Source organism: Delphinapterus leucas, chromosome 11 (genome assembly GCF_059928025.1).
Source record: "Delphinapterus leucas isolate spDelLeu-1000000601 "Yukka" chromosome 11, BTC_Dleu_Yukka2, whole genome shotgun sequence".
NCBI lineage: Eukaryota > Metazoa > Chordata > Mammalia > Artiodactyla > Monodontidae > Delphinapterus > Delphinapterus leucas.
In genome coordinates, this window is record NC_143139.1 from 2,336,100 (window position 1) to 2,353,369 (window position 17,270).

Sequence of the window (17,270 nt, forward strand, 5' to 3'; positions counted from 1 at the left end):
TCACCCAAAACCGAGTTCCTGCCTTCAAAGGGAAACTGAGGCACGAACGCAGGCGACGTGTGAGATGTCGAATGCCCGAGACCACCTTGGGCGTCTGGATCCACAGTGACCAGACAGGGAGGAGTGCTCCGAGCTGGGAGAGGGCTTCAGGGGGGGTGACCGGAGTGGCCTGCCAGGTGGGCATGCTGTGCGTGAGGCCGCTTCTCTGCAGGAGGCGCGGCCAGGCCACTGTGGCCCAAGTGCAGGATGTGTGCGGAAAGCAGTCCATTCCTTTCAAGAGAACTCCCCTTAGGCCTTTAAAATCGAAACCAATTTACATACCTGGCCATATACTCTAAAAGTCTGCACTTCCTTCTCTGCCACACGGCCCCTGACCCTGCCCTGTAGGGCTCTCCCGCTCATCTAGCAGATATAATAAGGTGCTAAGTCAGAGCGGAAGGCTGCGGTTTTGCCATCTGAGCAAAAGTGAGAGCAGAGCACAGACCATGCCAAACAGGGGACAGGGGGCATGCCTGCCATTCCCCTGTCCACCTGGCAGTGACAGTAATCTTAACAACACAAAAGGAAGCCACACATGCTCCTGCAAAGCCCTCATCAGGTCTTCAGACTTAGAAACTGGGAATCCTACTCTCCTTGCCCTCACCAGCAGGAAAAAAAAAATCAATATTCGTATTGATCCGAGAGCAACAAAAGAGCTGTTTCTAACAACCCATGGAGACGGAGGAGGTCCAGGGAAAGGGGACTGTGGACAGGATCAGAGAAAAAGCCAAATGAACCAATCCTTTCTCCTCAGGGAGCCTTTACGTAACGCTGGGGGCTCGAGAGAGAAAGAGCTGTGCCCGTTCTCCTGGGGTTGCTGAAAAGGGAACGGCCCCTTCACCCCTCTTCTATGGCCCAGGGGGCCAGGCTGGGAGGGCTGCAGCCCGCACTCACCACCAGGAGCTGGCCGCGGCCCGAAGCGGGGCCCAGCAGGCGAACAGCGCAGCGGCAGCAGCGAGCAGGGCAGGCGGGCTGGGCATGGTCTGCCCGCGCCCCCCGCAGGGCCCAGGGAAGACCCCGGGGGCCGACGGCTTCCGAGACGGGCTCCCTGGAGAGAAGAGGCCAAAGGGAGCAGTCAGTGTGCGATGCAGACCAGGGGCACCGGGAGGGCCTGCTTCCCGGGGAAGGTCCATCTCTCCCCAGCCTCCCGTCCCACCCTCCCCTTCTCACCCTGGGGGTCGCTCCAGCCTGGGGAGCCCTGCTCGGGACCTGCTGCTTAAGGAAACAGGGGACTGAGAGACCAGGAAAGGGAGGAAAACAAGGCATTTCCAGCGCAGAGCCGCTCCGGGCGGCATTTAGGGAGATGCTTTGGCTGCTACTATGCACGCCTGCCCTCCTTCCAGAACGTCCAAGGAGACAGGACCATCCCATCGGCTCCTCCCAGGGGTGTATCTGTTGCGTGCAGCTAAAAACACCTGGCGAGTTGGTTACCTACAGCCAAGCAGGAGCCTTCGTTCTCAGTCTGCACCCTTCTCCCGCTAAACGCGGTTTCCAAAGCCCAGCCCGAGTCCACCGGGACAGACAGTAGGAGAAGGGAGGGACTTTTCACTTTCTCCAGCCAACTCCTCTGGGAAATGTAAAAGCTGCCCCCAGGCTGTGCCAGCGGTGGCCCCTCGGTGGCCCATGTCTCCTCTGTGCCCTCCAGGAGGGATGGGTTTGCCACCCTCGCATCAGACTGCCTGCTCCCAGAGAACAGCTTTCCCAGAGCCCCTGGAGACAGACGGACCCTGGAGCAAGCCTCTGGCAACGCAACCCCACCTCCTCTCCTCCCTGAGCCCCCATCCAGGGCGTGACCACACCCCCAGGGCCCCTCAGCACCCCGCCTCAACGAAACCCCCGCCCCCACACTCCGAGACCACCCCCATCTCACCGAGCAGCACAGGGCCTCCTGGCTCTCCGGGAGGGGCTCTGGGTCATCAGCCTGGGAGATATCTCTGTCCCGGGGCCACCAGGAGAGGAAGGTGGCCGAGCAGGGCCTGGGGGAGCTGGGGCACAGCTGTCCCCACCCCCTTCGGGCTTTTCTTCGGGAGGTCTCCGTCGGGGCGGGGGCACCCGCGGGCAGGTGTGTCGGGCTGGTGGGGAGCAGATCAAAGCCCCTTTGTCATGCAGAGCCAGCTCGGAAATGATCCGGCCTGGCGGCCGCCGGCAGCACCCCACACCCTGCTTTCCTAACAGACCTCGCCTCCTCTGAAGAGGCCCTCCCCCCATAAAACCTCCCCGTCCCCCAGGGCAGGAGGTCTGTGAATGCACCGACAGGGCCCAGAGATGGAGCAGAGATAGGGCTGGCACCAGAAGCTAATGGCTTTATGGAGGGGAGGGGACCAGGGCCAGAGTGGGAGGACAGGAGAGAAGCTTCAAAGAGTTTGCTTGTGCAAACACCCTCCACCCCACTACCAGCCCTTCTTGGGGGCTGGAGGGCCGGGGCCACTCCCCCCCGGTCCTCTCCGTCCCCACACCCGCTCCCGCCGGCCATCCCCACCACCGGGGAGCTGAGTTCTCTCTCCCAGCTGGTGCCCCTTCTCATCCCCAGGTCCCTCTCTCTCATTTCTGTGCCACCCTCGCATCAGGCTCCCGGGAAACCTCTCCTGCAAGTCCCAGGTTCACCGGAGGCCACGCTAGGCCCGTTTCCGAGGACAGGAGTCGGTCAGAGAGGCTCTGACCGCTCAGCTCCAGCACAGGCGCTAAGGCCAAACTTCCCCGAGCCGCTAATCCCGCCCTCGTCAACATCGCCCGAGGCGGGAATCACTCGGGCGGCTGTTCCCACCACCCCGCGCTTTCCAGCGAACTCTCGGCTCATTAAAAAATATATGTTTTAAAACTTAGAAAAGGAAAACAGAAGACCCTAGCACGTGTGGTGGCTTCTTTCTCTGCTTTCCAGATGTCCGGCACCTGAAATTAAACACTTGTCCCCAAAACGCACACACAGCAGCCCTCAGGACCCGCTCTCTCCCACGGACAGACGTGACCCCCCCAGCGACTGGCCTCATTGGCATGGGCAGAATGGAAACGTCTTGCCCCACCCGGCTGGGGAGGAAGGAGGCTGTGAGGCCCACGGTTTGGCCGAAGGAGCGAGCGGACAGGGCAAGATTAAGGTGGGGGGGGGGGGTCCAGGGTCTCTCTCTTCGGGGCCAGGGGAGGATGCCACATTCTCAGTCAGGACCCCTCCTGAGGGTCAGAACAAGCTGGTCAGACATCTACTCTGCCCGCCTGCCCCATTATTTCATTCATTCAAAATAGTCGTTCGCCAAATGCGTCTTGGGGGCCTGGTCATGTGCCAGAGATACAGCCATGAACAAATAAGTACGTCATATGTCAGGTCCAGTGAACCGTGAGGAAAAATCAAGGGGGGACAAAGATCCAGAATGAGGGTGATGGTTTACCTTGTTTAGGGTCCTTGGGGGGAGCATCCCCCAAACCACTGAGTGGCCAGGTGGGGTGTAGCCCTGCTGTACTCGGGCCCCTCTGCGCACGTCCAGGGTCCTTACTGAGACCACTTTACTGTCACAGCCAAAGGGGTGCATATTTGAATTGGGACTTTTCCAGCCACAAGTTTTCTTTCCCTAAGAGGCCGTGTCCACCCCGAGCAGCTGGGAGACCCGGAGAGGGGCTTGGGGGCTGGGGCCGACGCAGCAGCTCCGCCCTTGAAGGGGCGTCTCCTTGCTGTCCACACACGAGAGCAGTGATGCCACAGAAAACCCCACCCGTGGGACAAGCGCCCACCAAGGTCACTGGCTGTTCACAAAACCACCCTTGGCTGCTCAGGACTGGCCTCCCCCAGAGCCCGAGGACTCAAGCAGCTTAGGTGTCCCCTAGGAAGTGATGTCACCTCCCACACCTGCCCCCTGGCCCCAGATGGGCCCCACCCCCCCGGAAACCTACCCAGAAAGAACAGCCTGCAGGGAACCTTTTCCAGGTCGCCACTGGCTACTTCTTACTCTGCGACCCAGTGAGGAGCTGCTGCCTTGTAATTCAAAGGCCATTTGCAATTTTGTTAACAGTCCTGGCACAGCAGGTAGACAAGCTCGGTCCCTGTGTGAACTCCTGGCTGCTGTCCAAGTGCTGCCCTTGGTCCCAGGAGTTCTGCGGGGGGTGGGGGGTGGGGAGGGGGTACCAGAGCTGCAGGCCTGTGCCTTCCCTCCCCTCCCCGCTATCCCCCGGCCAACCTGGCCACTCCATTTCCACCTCTGCAGAGAAAGGCTCCTCACGGACCGCAGGACACCCGACGACACCTCCTGCAATGCAGGTGCCCTCACCCCCTTCCCCGCTTTCCAGGAAGTGCTTCTAACCCACGGGGCTCCAACACCAGCTCTCCTGCGGCACTGACTGTGCACCATAATGTCTCCCTGGTTGAAAATTCACGGTGGTTCCCAGCCCTTGAGCCCCCGAAACTTCCCAACCTGGCCTCATTCTACCCCCCAACTCTTTGCCTGAAGTTCCCGCCACGGGGTCCCTATTCCAGTCTCCTGCTCTGAGAACAAGCCCTGCTTCCCCACCCAAGACCTCATCTTAACCCTCTACCTCTCCAGCAGTCAAACCTCAAACAACCCTCAGGTCCACCACCAAGGTTCGCTTCCTCCGTAAGCTGCCTTTGGTTAATCCAATGCCAGGAGGCTCTTTCCACTGACCTGGCGTTTCCTCAGCCCCTGGAGGATGGTGTCCAGCCTGCACCGCCAAGCCTGCACACGCTGCCTTGGGACTCCGTGTGTTCCTACTTCTCCAGTGGGCCCAGTGTTTGCTGAAGGTAGGATGTGCCCCCCTCCTTCTCCTGGGTGCCCCATCCTGCCTGCTGGACGTACACCTGTCAATAAACAGTTCCTGATGGATGACCAGTGACAATACCTAATACTAGTGAGCATTTATTAAACACCTTCTACATGCACTGAGCCAAATGTTTTACACCCGTTTTCCTCATTTAACCGTCACTAAAATGCTATGGTACAGGCTATTTTTATCCTCACTTTGAGCAGGGAAACCACAGGGAACTAAGGCGTGGAGGGGCCCAGGAACTCGGTCCTACAGCGATTGAATGGGAGACCCTGGCTTGGAATCGAGACCTTTCCCCTCTTCCCCAAACACAGGTTGAACACATCACGTAACACCCCCGGAGCAAAGGCCTTCTCTGCTCTGCCTCCCTGCTTTTCACCACTGCCCTCTTACCAAAAGGAAGGCTGTCCGAGGGCAACATCCTGATTTGTAGGAAGTAGCCCCAAAAGCAATGTTTATAAAACACAGGCTGATTACAAAGTGACCAGTATAAACACACACACACACACACATACACACACACTCACACACGCAGCCTCGTGGGAGAAAAAAAGCAGACTTGCCCCCCCAACAGAATGATACGTGGATTGAGAACAGGTTGTTTAAAGCTGGAGAAATTAAAATAGAATAATAGGATTTTTTATCACTTTTATTTGAAGGATAGTTGATGTATAAGAAATAGAATGATGGTTTTAAAGAGCTGGTGTTTATGTTGAGATGGGCGATCCCAGCCAGGCTGAGATGAGTGTCGGGAGACCGACCCTGTGAGGTGTGAGGGGCGCAGAGGCAAGGAGCAACGTGCTTACGCGAAGAAATGCAAGGCTTGGGGAGAAAGTGGAAAGAAGTTTCAGATAGCTTGTAACAGGGATGCTGACCAAGGGACTGTGTCTTCGGGAGGAGAAGACCCTACATTGATGGTGGAAAACTGCATTGCCTTTCAACGAACACAGCTGCCAAGGAGCTCTTTCTATTTTATTTATTTATTTTTAATTAATTAATGTTTTTTGGCCGCCCCACACGGCGTGTGGGATCTTAGTTCCCCGACCAGGGATCAAACCCGTGCCCCCTGCAGTGGAAGCGTGGAGTCTTAACCACTGGACCGCCAGGGGAGTCCCAAAGGAGCTCTTTTTAAAACTCAAAATTGACCAGAGACTTCTCTGCTTTTTAAAGAAAGGTTCCCCGTCTCCTAAATGATGAAGTCGGAGCTCCTCAACACATACGCGAGGACTTTAAAGAGCCCCACCCCGGCCGGGCCTCCCACCCTCTCCTGGTTTCCACTCTGCTGGAGGAACCCCCAGCTGTCTGAGGCCTGCCTCCGCCCGTCCCCACGGTTTCTCCTTTTGCACTTGGCTGACCTCGGGACCAGCTTCTCCTCTCTCTGTGTAGGGCAGGCTCCTCTGTCCTTGAGGTCACATCTTCAACTGACCGCCCACTCCAAAGAAGGGCCCTCCGTCCTCCTCCCCAGCTTCCTGGAGCAGCAGCTCTGAACGTAACACACAAGAAGCTGGCGTGCTAATCTGTTTACTCGTGGTTTTGTGTCTTTGCTCTGGAAACGATCCTGATCACCATCTCCTCCCCGTCATTAGGACAGAACCCCACTGAAAGGAAAGCCTTCGTTTGCTCTCAAGGAAACAGGAGGCGGGACACCAAGGCCTCCACACGCTGCAGCCCACCGACCAGCGAGAAGCTGCTTCGCTCCTTATCCTCTTGTTTGGGAACCACTGTCGGCTGCAGGTGGAGATTTCAGAGACGCCAGCCGTGTCTCTACCTTCTCCTCAGAGACTCGAGCACCATCCAGCGTCTGGAAATGTGTAGGGAGCTGCTTCCCCAAGGCGCTGTGGTCCAGCAGGGACGACAAACCTACTTGAAAGGCAGGACGGATCAGCCCAAGGACGACCACGTCAGGATGTAGAGCTGGAGAGGGACAGAGCAAGGACGGCACCTAGCAATGCGCTTTGGTCAAAAAGAAAACTTCAAGTTGCTTTTGGAAGGGTCCGAGAGATATTGCAATAAAGAAGGAGTGCGATAATTTCCAATGTACTCAGAACAATTCTTGTTTGTTAAAGTTACGAGTCCCTCTGAAATCTGATATTGAATCCCCACTGAGCATCTAACATCCGTGGTCCAGGGAAACTCCCATGATCACATGCTTCTAGTTTCTTAGGGGGGGTCAGTCACCTTTTGACCATGAAATGATGGTTGAGTAAGTCTTCTTAGAGAGCTAAGAAGTACAGACATGAAGATACTGATTGGCTACACCTCTTCCTTGCAATCCTGCCTGCTCTCTGTCCTCCAATTCTCCTCCCGGATCCAGGCCAGAAATCTTGGTGTCCTTCATGACCCCTCCCTCACCCATACCCTCCATGTCAAAGCAATTGTCAAGGCCTCTTGACTGTGGCTCCCTAATACTTTAAAAATGTATTCCTGACTCTCCATTGCTACTGCCATACTCTGAGCTACCACAAGAGCCTGCTAACTGCCCTCTTCCCTCCAAAAAATTGTGTCTTATACCCCATCTCATCTATTGAATGATTGAATGAATTCCTTCCGCACGCAGTCCTCCAACTTCCAAGGTAACAGCCGCTACAAGTTTCTCGAAATATGGTCCCCAACTAACAGCATGAGCAACGCTTGAAAACCGATTAGGTACAGAGATTCTCAAGCTCCACCTAGACCTACTGAATCTGAAACTCTGAGGGTGGTGCCTAGCAATCTGTTTTAACAAGCCATCTGGTGGTTCTGATGCCCAAGAAAATGTGAGAACCACTGTCACAGAACCATTCATAGTAATATGCAACGAATTAAAGCATGGAGTCTTTCAAATTACATATATATGTATGTATGTATGTATGTATGGATGGATGGATGGATGGATGGATGGATTTTAATGGCAAATTTCTACATGAAATGCCTGGAACCAGTGGCTCCTCCCCTAGGGGCTAAAGATATCTGGAGACCACACAACCACAGAACACGCAGACCAAGTACTGTCTCCAAAATGAGTAAATATGTCCACGTACTTCCACTCTGACAGTCTACGTATAGGTACATCCTTGTAATGAATAAAATACTTACTCACTTAAAAGTGCTACTGATGGCGCTAGTATATTACAATTCAAGGAATATATTAAAACCATTGAATTATACACTTTAAATGGTGAATTATATGGTATGTGAGTTATAGCTCAATAAGGCTCTGACATTTTAAAAACACGTTCCTGAAGACACAACAGTTCCACTCTCCTGGAGGAATCTGCCCACGTGCACACCAGAATATGTGTCAAGACTAGAACAGCCTCAAACTGGAAATAACACGCATGTCCGTTATGGTTTATTACAAGGTATTGAGTAGAGTTCCCTGTGCTCTACAGTAAATCCTTGTTGTTTATCTATTTTACATACGGTGGTATGCATCTGTTAATCCCATACTCCCAGTCTGTCCCCCCCCCCCACCTTTCCCCTTTGGTAACCAGAAGTTTATTTTCTAAGTTGGTGTGTCTGTTTCTGTTTTGTAAATAAGTTCATTTGTACTATTTTCTAGATTCCACATGTAAATGATGTCATATAATATCTGTCTTTCTCAACACAGATATTTTTAAATGGGAAAATACCTAATGATTTGAGGGAATCTTTATATACTATCTCAGTGGAAAATATAACTATTTTGTCTCCTGGGGCACATAACTTTTTTTTCTTACTTAAAAAAGGGTCCTCACACTTAAAAAGAAACCTCTGCCTTCAGTGAACATTGGAAAATTTAGGTACAGAGACAGCTGGCTGGAGGGCAGGTGGAGCTGGCAGGAAGGGAGGGGCTCAGGGGGTTCAATGCAAACCACGTGCGCTGGTTACACAAGCGCAAGGCCTGGACCAGCCATGCAAGAAACAGCAGCTACCTCGACCACTCGCTCCAGGAAACAGGACCTGGCAAAATCTCCTCTGTCTCTACTTTTTTTTTGGGGGGGGGGGTGGTCAATAATTGCTACGTAGTCCTGTAGCTAGCTGTTTCTCCAGCGTGCATTTCTCTCCATAGACACTTTTCTCTTTAAAATATTTTCTTAAGGAGAGACCAGAGATTAATGCAATGATGAACCCAGACTTTATCAGAAAGTTCCATAACCTCCTACACAGCCCCCTGGTGACTGTCCTCCTTCTCAGCTCAGTTAAGGCAGTCTCAGCAAGTTCTCCCACGGGTCACTCTCTGTCCCTGGGTCTCTCTCTAGTTCTTCCTTCTAAGCTTTGCCCAATGAACCCTCTCAGCCTTGAGGCATATAGCATTCCTTTTTGTGATATTTCTCAACAGTTGGTGGAGATGAAAATAAGTAAGTTTTGGGTTTTTTTGGGGGGAATCCCAGCTCCACCACCTTACTCTTTGCAGCCCCTTGGGAAGCCTTATATCGCGAACACTGTGTCGTTTCTCCTGTGTCTCTAGCTTGCAGGACAAATCACGTCTTGGGGGTGAGGTGAAGGGTAAAGAGTGGGTAGGAGTGGTGAGGTTTTAACTGTGGCCTTTCAGAGAAATGCAAAACTGCCCTTACCCAGAAATGGGTTTGTCCTTCACAGTGATAAGTTTGCCACAGTGACAAACTTCCCACTGTTTGGGAAGGAGAGAGCAAACCCGCCCCAACTGTGGCACAGTCCTGAGACCACCCCGCTAAAGACTAATTCTTTTTTTTTTTTTTTAATGGCTGCGTTGGTTCTTCGTTGCTGCGCCAGCTTTCTTCAGTTGCGGCGAGCAGGGGCTACTCTTAGTTGTGGTGCGCGGGCTTCTCATCATGGTGGCTTCTCTTGTTGTGGAGCACAGGCTCTAGGCACGCGGGCTTCAGTAGTTGCAGCATGCAGGCTCAGTACTTGAGGCTCTAGAGCGCAGGCTCAGTAGTTGTGGCGCACAGGCTTAGTTGCTCCGCGGAATGTGGGATCTTCCCGGACCAGGGCTTGAACCCGTGTCCCCTGAATTGTCAGGCGGATTCCTAACCACTGCACCACCAGGGAAGCCCTAAAGACTAATTCTTGATGTTTCAGAGAAACATGATTCCCCAGGTCCCAGGGCCTCAGGAAGTGTAAACGTGTCCTCTGTATCTGCTGCAATGCAACCCAAGGAGCAGGCGGTGCAAGTCCCCAGACTCTGGTCCCTGCAAGGTTCCCAGAGGGGCCGATCCCTGCTGACTCCCCCTCACCTCACTTGGAAAAGCAGAGTTTTCTCCCTGGGTACCAAGCAAAAGTCCATCGCAAGATAAGAAAGAGGAATTTTTCCTCCTCACGAATCCTGATAAATTAATTTAAAAAGATGCTCTAGAGAAGAATGGCCAGAGGTGAGTGTGGTACAGGAAGCGTGTCAGCCACACTTGTGGACTTTGTTTTCAGGGGAGCGGGGAGGGGAAGGGAGAGATGTCTGGGTGCTCCCACCTTTCTCCAGTCATCTGCTTTCACTGGGTCTGCTGGTCTGGGGAAAAGCATTTACCTGGGCAAGTGTCATCCACTTCTGCACATTCCTTGGTTGGGACAGAGTGAACAAAGCAATAAATGGAGCTCTGGATCCCCGTCACCTGCAGGCCAATGACCTCTCTCTAAGCCATGGGCTAACTAGAATTAAAATGTTTATCTTATGTTACCAAGTAAATGTGTTCCTGTTTTTGCAAGCCAAAGCGTATTTTAAAAGGACCTGGGGAGGGGCTTCCCTGGTGGCGCAGTGGTTGAGAGTCCGCCTGCCGATGCAGGAGACGCGGATTCGTGCCCCGGTCCAGGAGGATCCCACATGCCGCGGAGTGGCTGGGCCCGTGGGCCATGGCCGCTGGGCCTGCGCTTCCGGAGCCTGTGCTCCGCAACGGGAGAGGCCACAGCAGTGAGAGGCCCGCGTACCACACATACACACACACACACACACACACACACACACACACACACAAAGGACCTAGGGAAATCTCACTATTTTAAAAAACAGGAATCACCAACTGTCAGCCAATCAAATCTCTTTGACTAACATAAAGTTTAAAAATTTTTGAAATATAAATGCCTCATGGATGGGGGAGGGGACACACAGGCTAATTTTCCAAACTCCCCACTGCTCTCTATCGCCTCTCTCCTGGCTACTTCACAGATTCATTTTGCTTGCCGGGTTCCCGAAAGCTTTTAAGTAAGTGACTCTCTTATTTAAAGGAACATTACTATATGTATTATATATTTTTATATATTACATATAATAGTCATTTTACCATGTGAACAATCATTCTGAACTATTTATATATCTGGATTTGCACATATGGGGTTTTCTGGAAGCAGTAACATACACTGGTTCTTTTTTCTAAACAATTCCGTCGTTCCATCCCAGAAACAGAGAGTTCAGTTAAGTCACTGCCTCATCGTACTCTAGTCTTCTTGTGCTCTTAAACTCTTCCTGAAGTTGCCAACCTTCTGCTCCCCAAATGGGCAATTTCCATTTGGAAAAACAGGATAGTTATTTGTCATTTTTATAAGCAAGCGGGAGATGCCTACTGCAGTGAAAAGAATAGTGGAAGCAGCAGCCTGGATCCACAGGGCTGCAATGGTGATGCCAGACACCTGGGCCTCCACCTCCACCAGCCAGGTACCAGGGACACGGCTGAGGAAGGACCGGCCGGAGGGGCTCCCACCCAGAGCAGGAGAGGAGGGGGCATCTGACTGTCCCGGGACTGACAGCCCACGTGGACGTGGCCCCCTGGTTGCCAGCAACTCTAGGTGATGCAGTCTGCCCACTGCCGCCTCTAGCTGGTCCCCCGGTTCAGACTGACCCTTAGACTGTGCTGCGGGAGAGGAAGGTCCTCAGGGGGAAGAGGTGTCGAGCATCCTTCTAATAGGACCAGAGGCAGAAAGTGCTCACCCCTACAGGAGCCCTCACTTCCTTCCTCACGGGGAGAACATCCACAGCCAGGCGGCCCCCTTCTTCCCTCCCTTCTCCAGCACAATACCCACATCTCCTTTCCCCAGACCAGAGTCACACTGGAGTCCTTCAGGCCAGGTCCCGGGGTCTTACAGGTTCTGGTTTTTGGAATTAAATGACTTGTGCGGTTGCCTCTGGAAAAAGCAGGGTCACCCGATTCAAGCCCGGGCAGGTTGAGGGTCTCAGTTCACCACCGAGATTCTTCTGTTTCTTTTACGGCTCTGCCAGGCCCCTTTCACAGGCTCCCAGCCCTCCTGCTCAATTGCTCCCTGGTGGCCTGCTGGCCTGGCGAAGGCTGCAAGGACAGAGGCCGAGCCGGGTGGCCGTGTGGCCTGGGCCGCCTCGTGGGGGCCACAGAGAATGCAGGTGCCACACGGACGCCGGCAGAGGCTCCTTGAATTCTGCAGCCCCTGGCGAGTGTCCATCCCTCGACGGGCACTGACTGGAGGCCACTGAGTGCCTAGCACCACAGAGGAGAAGACAACAGGCCCATAAGATGTCACTCCCCTAGGAATGCAGCATCGCCGTCCCTCCACTACGGTAGCCACGGGCCACTCGTGACGACTGAAAGTTAAAATGACTCAGGACTTCCCTGGTCGTCCAGTGGTTAGGAATCGGCGCTTTCACTGCCGTGGGCCCGGGTTCAATCCCTGGTTGGGGAACTAAGATCCCACATGCTGAGTGGAGCGGCAAAAAAAAAGCTAAAATGACTTGAGGTTAAGCATTCCAGTCTTCAGTGGCCGTGGCCACATTTCAAAGGCTCAGTCCCCTCGTGGGTCTTGTGGCTTTTTTTGTTTTTGGTTTTTTTTGCCACATCGCACAGCACGTGGGATCTTAGTTCCCCAAGCAAGGATCGAACCTGCACCCCCTGAAGTAGAAGCGCGCAGTCCTGACCGCTGGACCGCCAGGGAATTCCGTGGGTCTAGTGGCTTTTGTTGGGGACAGCTCAGGTCACAGAACATTTCCATCATCACAGGGACTTTACGGACCGAGCTGGTCTAGAGTGGCAGCCAAGCAAGCAAAACAAATCATCACCACCATCATCAAAACCACAAGCTCCATCTGAAATCTGTGAGTTAGTTACGTTTCGTGTAGTAAGGGCTACAACAGAGGTAACACGCAAGATACTACGGGCACATGGGTAGTAAAGGCAGCCAACCTAACCCACGGCCCAGGGTCACCACCTACCAGCCAGGGAGATAAACTTTCTATTCCAGTGACTTCTCATCCTTACAGTTGATCACTAGGAAAAGCAGACACAGTAATGACACGGGGAGTAATTTCCCATCATCAGAACTAAATGACTAGCTATTTCGTATTTGCTACTCAGCATAGGAAAAAGGTCAGACCCAGCGAAAATGCCAGAGTAATTCAAAGGAAGTTCTTTCTGTGACTCCAAATCAATTAAAATTTATCGAGCATCTACTACGTCTTGGTCAAAGGTGAGTGAAATTGTTCTTATCTTTCAGGGGTGGGGCAACGGGCCAGATTACAATACTGAGCAGAGTAACACATCACAGTGGCGGTACCAATGGCTGTCCAGCTGTTACCCTAGTAAGTGTATCCGGATTATTAATCCTAAGAAAGAGAGATTAACTCCTAAGGAGGGGACGCTTCATGATGGAGGTGGTGTTTTCTTTTTTTAATTCTTTAAATAAATAAATAAATAATTTTTGGCTGCGTTGGGTCTCCGTTGCTGTGCACGGGCTTTTCTTTAGTTGTGGTGAGTGGGGGCTACTCTTCCTTGTGGTGCGCGGGCTTCTCACTGCGGTGGCTTCTCTTGTTGCGGAGCACGGGCTCTAGGCGTGCGGGCTTCAGTAGTTGTGGCACACGGGCTCAGTAGTCGTGGCGCACGGGCTTAGTTGCTCCTCGGCGTGTGGGTTCTTCCCAGACCAGGGCTCGAACCTGTGTCCCCTGCGTTGGCAGGTGGATTCTCAACCACTGCACCACCAGGGAAGTCCTGATGGAGGTGGTGTTTGAACTTGTCCCTCAGAGGACGGGCAGGATTCCCACGGGCGGACGTGGGAGGGGGAGGCCTTCCCACTGGACGAAGGTCAGAAACACGTAACGCATTTTGAGAATGACAAGAACATCATCTAACAATTTCATGTCCAAAATTCAACTGTAGGAAACACAGAATGAGAAAGAGAGAGAGAGAGAGAAAAAACCCAAAGAAAAACAAAAGTCATCAATTCCTGGCAAGGCGGGCTCCCTCATCCTGGGACCGCCTGACTGAAGACCCCAGGACAGCCCCCACTCCAGGAGTCTGGGCCTCCGTCTGCAATCTGCAGGACACACAAGACACTCCAGCAGGAGAGAGGCAGCATCAGATCTGCACTCAGGAAGGCTGGCGATGTTTGCTGTCTGTGGAGTGACAGCCCAGAGCTTGGGGCCCAGCTGGGAGGGCCGACCCCGCAGGAACACAACGAGTGCAGAAGGAGAAGCCTGTCAGCCCGCGTGGGCAGGACGGGAGGACGTATGGTCTGTGTTACACAGCCGTGAGGGCGGCAAATGGCAGGAGTGGGGACCAGCCACCAGCACAGGCCCTCAGACCGCCTGCCTTCGGTCACGGCTGAACTGAAATTAAGAATACTGGTGGGAGAGGACTTCCCTGGTGGTCCAGTGGCTAAGACTCTGCGCTCCCAATTCAGGGGGTTGGGGTTTGATCCCCGGTCAGGGAACTAGATCCCGCATGCCACAACTGAAAAAAAAAAAAAAGATCCTGTGTGCTGCAGCTAAGACCCGGTGCAGCTAAATAAATAAATAAAAATTAAACAAAATACTGATGGGAGCGTGTCTGCGTGTGGCTTTGGGGAAAGCTCACGATTTTCAGGCTCCTCTCCAAGGCTACATCGGGTGGTTGGGGAAGGTTTGATCTCCACTGGATCCAGCCAGCTTGCAAACATGTCCTTGACCCGAGAGAGGCACCACAACTGAAAACACAAACGGCCTGAAGTGCGTATACACCTACGAGGAGTCAGCAGCGATGCATTTATTAAAATCAACAAAAACGATAGTTAATCGTAGAAATAAGTATTAATAACTTCTGCATCCCTGGGTACCTATGCATTTATTTGCTGAGATGTGACTTCACCCCATACGACATCTTCCCACTTGGGACCCTCACAGCTATTCATGGCAGAGCTCATGGGCTGGTCACACGGCTCGATCACATTTTCCAGCACTCAGATGTCCTAAAGTGGTCATAGGACTGAGCTCTTCCTCGTGGAATGTCAGAAGAAATGATGTCGGCAACTCCCGAGTCTGGCCCATGAAAACCCCCCACAAGCTGTACCCCATGCTCCCTGCTTCTTCCAGCCTCCTGTGGACAAGCACAGAGGGTTCAAGGAGGACTAAAGCCAGAGTCACAGACAGAAGAAGCCCAGGTCCCGGAGTTGCTGCCTGGAGAGCTGCTGGCCAATAGGGAACATGCATTTTGGTTTTCACAGGGGCTAGAAATGAACTTCTACAATTTTAGAGCCGACTTACAGCTGGCATTGTTCATGACAGGAGCTAGTATGAGCTTGACTAACACCGACTCTCACAGCCTACCCTACTTTGTATTAGACTCACGTATAGACTTCTAAAACTCCCCTTTCAGACCGTAAACGCCCCTGTGTATTTGGAGTTGCTCAAATGGTTGCTAAGTAAGTCTACCGAAGAGACGGCAACTGTGGTCAGGTGGCAATCCTCATTAAAACTACAGTGGGGGGAGGGATAAAGAGGGAGACTGGGACTGACATACACACACTGCTATATATAAGATAGGTAGCTAATGGGAACCTACTGTCCAGCACAGGGAACTCCACTCAACACTGTAATGACCTATGTGGGAAAAGAATCTAAAAAAAGAGTGGACACATGTGTACGTATAACTGATTCACTTTGCTGTACGCCTGAAACTAACGTAACATTGTAAATCAACTCTAACAAAAGTTTTTTGTTTTTTTTTTTGCGGTACGCGGGCCTCTCACTGTTGTGGCCTCTCCCGCTGCGGAGCACAGGCTCCGGACGCGCAGGCTCAGCAGCCATGGCTCACGGGCCCAGCCGCTCCGCGGCATGTGGGATCTTCCCGGACCGGGGCACGAACCCGTGTCCCCTGCATCAGCAGGCGGACTCTCAACCACTGCGCCACCAGGGAAGCCCTAACAAAAATTTTAAAAAAATACAGAGAGGCATCCAGACACACAGTCGTATAAGGACAGAGAGCGGATGGGAAAACAGGCCTGGATTCCCGTTTTTTGAGGCCTATGACATTTTGTCTGTCTGGAAAGACAGTAAAGCACAACATCCTAGAGATATTAAAAAAGAAAAGAAAGCGTAATCCTATTTTAAACTATTCACCTACAGCAAGACCTAAGCAACAGCACACTGTGTTTCACTAACGCAGTTCTAGCCCTTCATACTTGGGACTCCAGACACACCTGCTCTACATCCCTGAGGCCTCATGGAGATGATGAAGGGCTGAACCACATAAGCCCTGAAGTCCTTTCCAGCCCTCACAGCCCTGGCATCTACTGACCAGTCCACCAATCCAGTTAAATTGGTTTATTAAGTCTATCAGGCAATTTATTATGCTTTCAAAATAGTCTAAAAAATTTCCAACCTTTCATGAAGGTAAAGCCTAATAAAACACTAAAGTGGGGCTTCCCTGCTGGCGCAGTGGTTGAGAGTCCGCCTGCCGATGCAGGGGACACGGGTTTGTGCCCCGGTCCAGGAGGATCCCACATGCCGCGGAGCGGCTGGGCCCGTGAGCCATGGCCGCTGAGCCTGCGCATCCGGAGCCTGTGCTCCGCAACGGGAGAGGCCACAACAGTGAGAGGCCCACGTACCGCAAAACAAACAAACAAAACACTAAAGTAATTTTTAGTTCTGAATAATAAAAGTTAATTAAGATGATTGGATAGTGTCATTTAAAAAAAATCTCATCTTGTGATAGGTAAAAAATATTATCTCATTTTGGGCTTCCCTGGTGGCACAGTGGTTAAGAATCTGCCTGCCAATGCAGGGGACACAGTTTCGAGCCCTGGTCTGGGAAGATCCCACATGCCGCGGAGCAACTAAGCCCCTGTGTCGCAACTACTGAGCCTGCACTCTAGAGCCCGTGCGTCACAACTACTGAGCCTGCAGTCTAGAGCCCGCGTGCCACAACTACTGAAGCCTGCACGCCTAGAGCCCGTGCTCCGCAACAAGAGAAGCCACCGCGATGAGAAGCCCACGCACCGCAACGAAGAGTAGCCCCGCTCGCTGCAGCTAGAGAAAGCCCGTGTGCAGCAACGAAGACCCAACAAAGCCAAAAATAAATAAATAAATAGATAAATAAATTTATTTATTTTTAAAAGTACTATTTCGTTTCAAACTGCATTTCTTTGATTACTCAGAAGGGCAGGCGTGTTTAGATGATTCTCGGGCATCTGTATGCCCTCTTTCACGTGTCATTTAGCTTTAAGGTGAGAACACTTCAGCAGGACCACATCTTTCAGCCAGCGGCCAACTGAGGGAGGCCAGAGGATCCTGCCCAGAACTGCCACCAGCTCTGGGGACAGAAGTGTAG

General features: G+C 52.5%; 1 protein-coding gene across 2 annotated transcripts in view; it reads right to left on the minus strand.

The window, feature by feature from the left end:
• Positions 1-17,270, minus strand: part of WNT5B (Wnt family member 5B) — a 94,352-nt gene that overhangs the window by 14,474 nt on the left and 62,608 nt on the right. Inside the window, exon 2 of one of the 2 annotated variants that reach the window (XM_022577183.3) lies at positions 934-1,087. In XM_022577183.3, the coding sequence (XP_022432891.1) occupies positions 934-1,019 (86 nt within the window). In that variant the 5' untranslated portion in view covers positions 1,020-1,087. Of the gene's footprint in view, positions 1-933; positions 1,885-17,270 lie in introns of those variants that run through there. The other variant, XM_089919959.1, reaches the window with a different exon arrangement.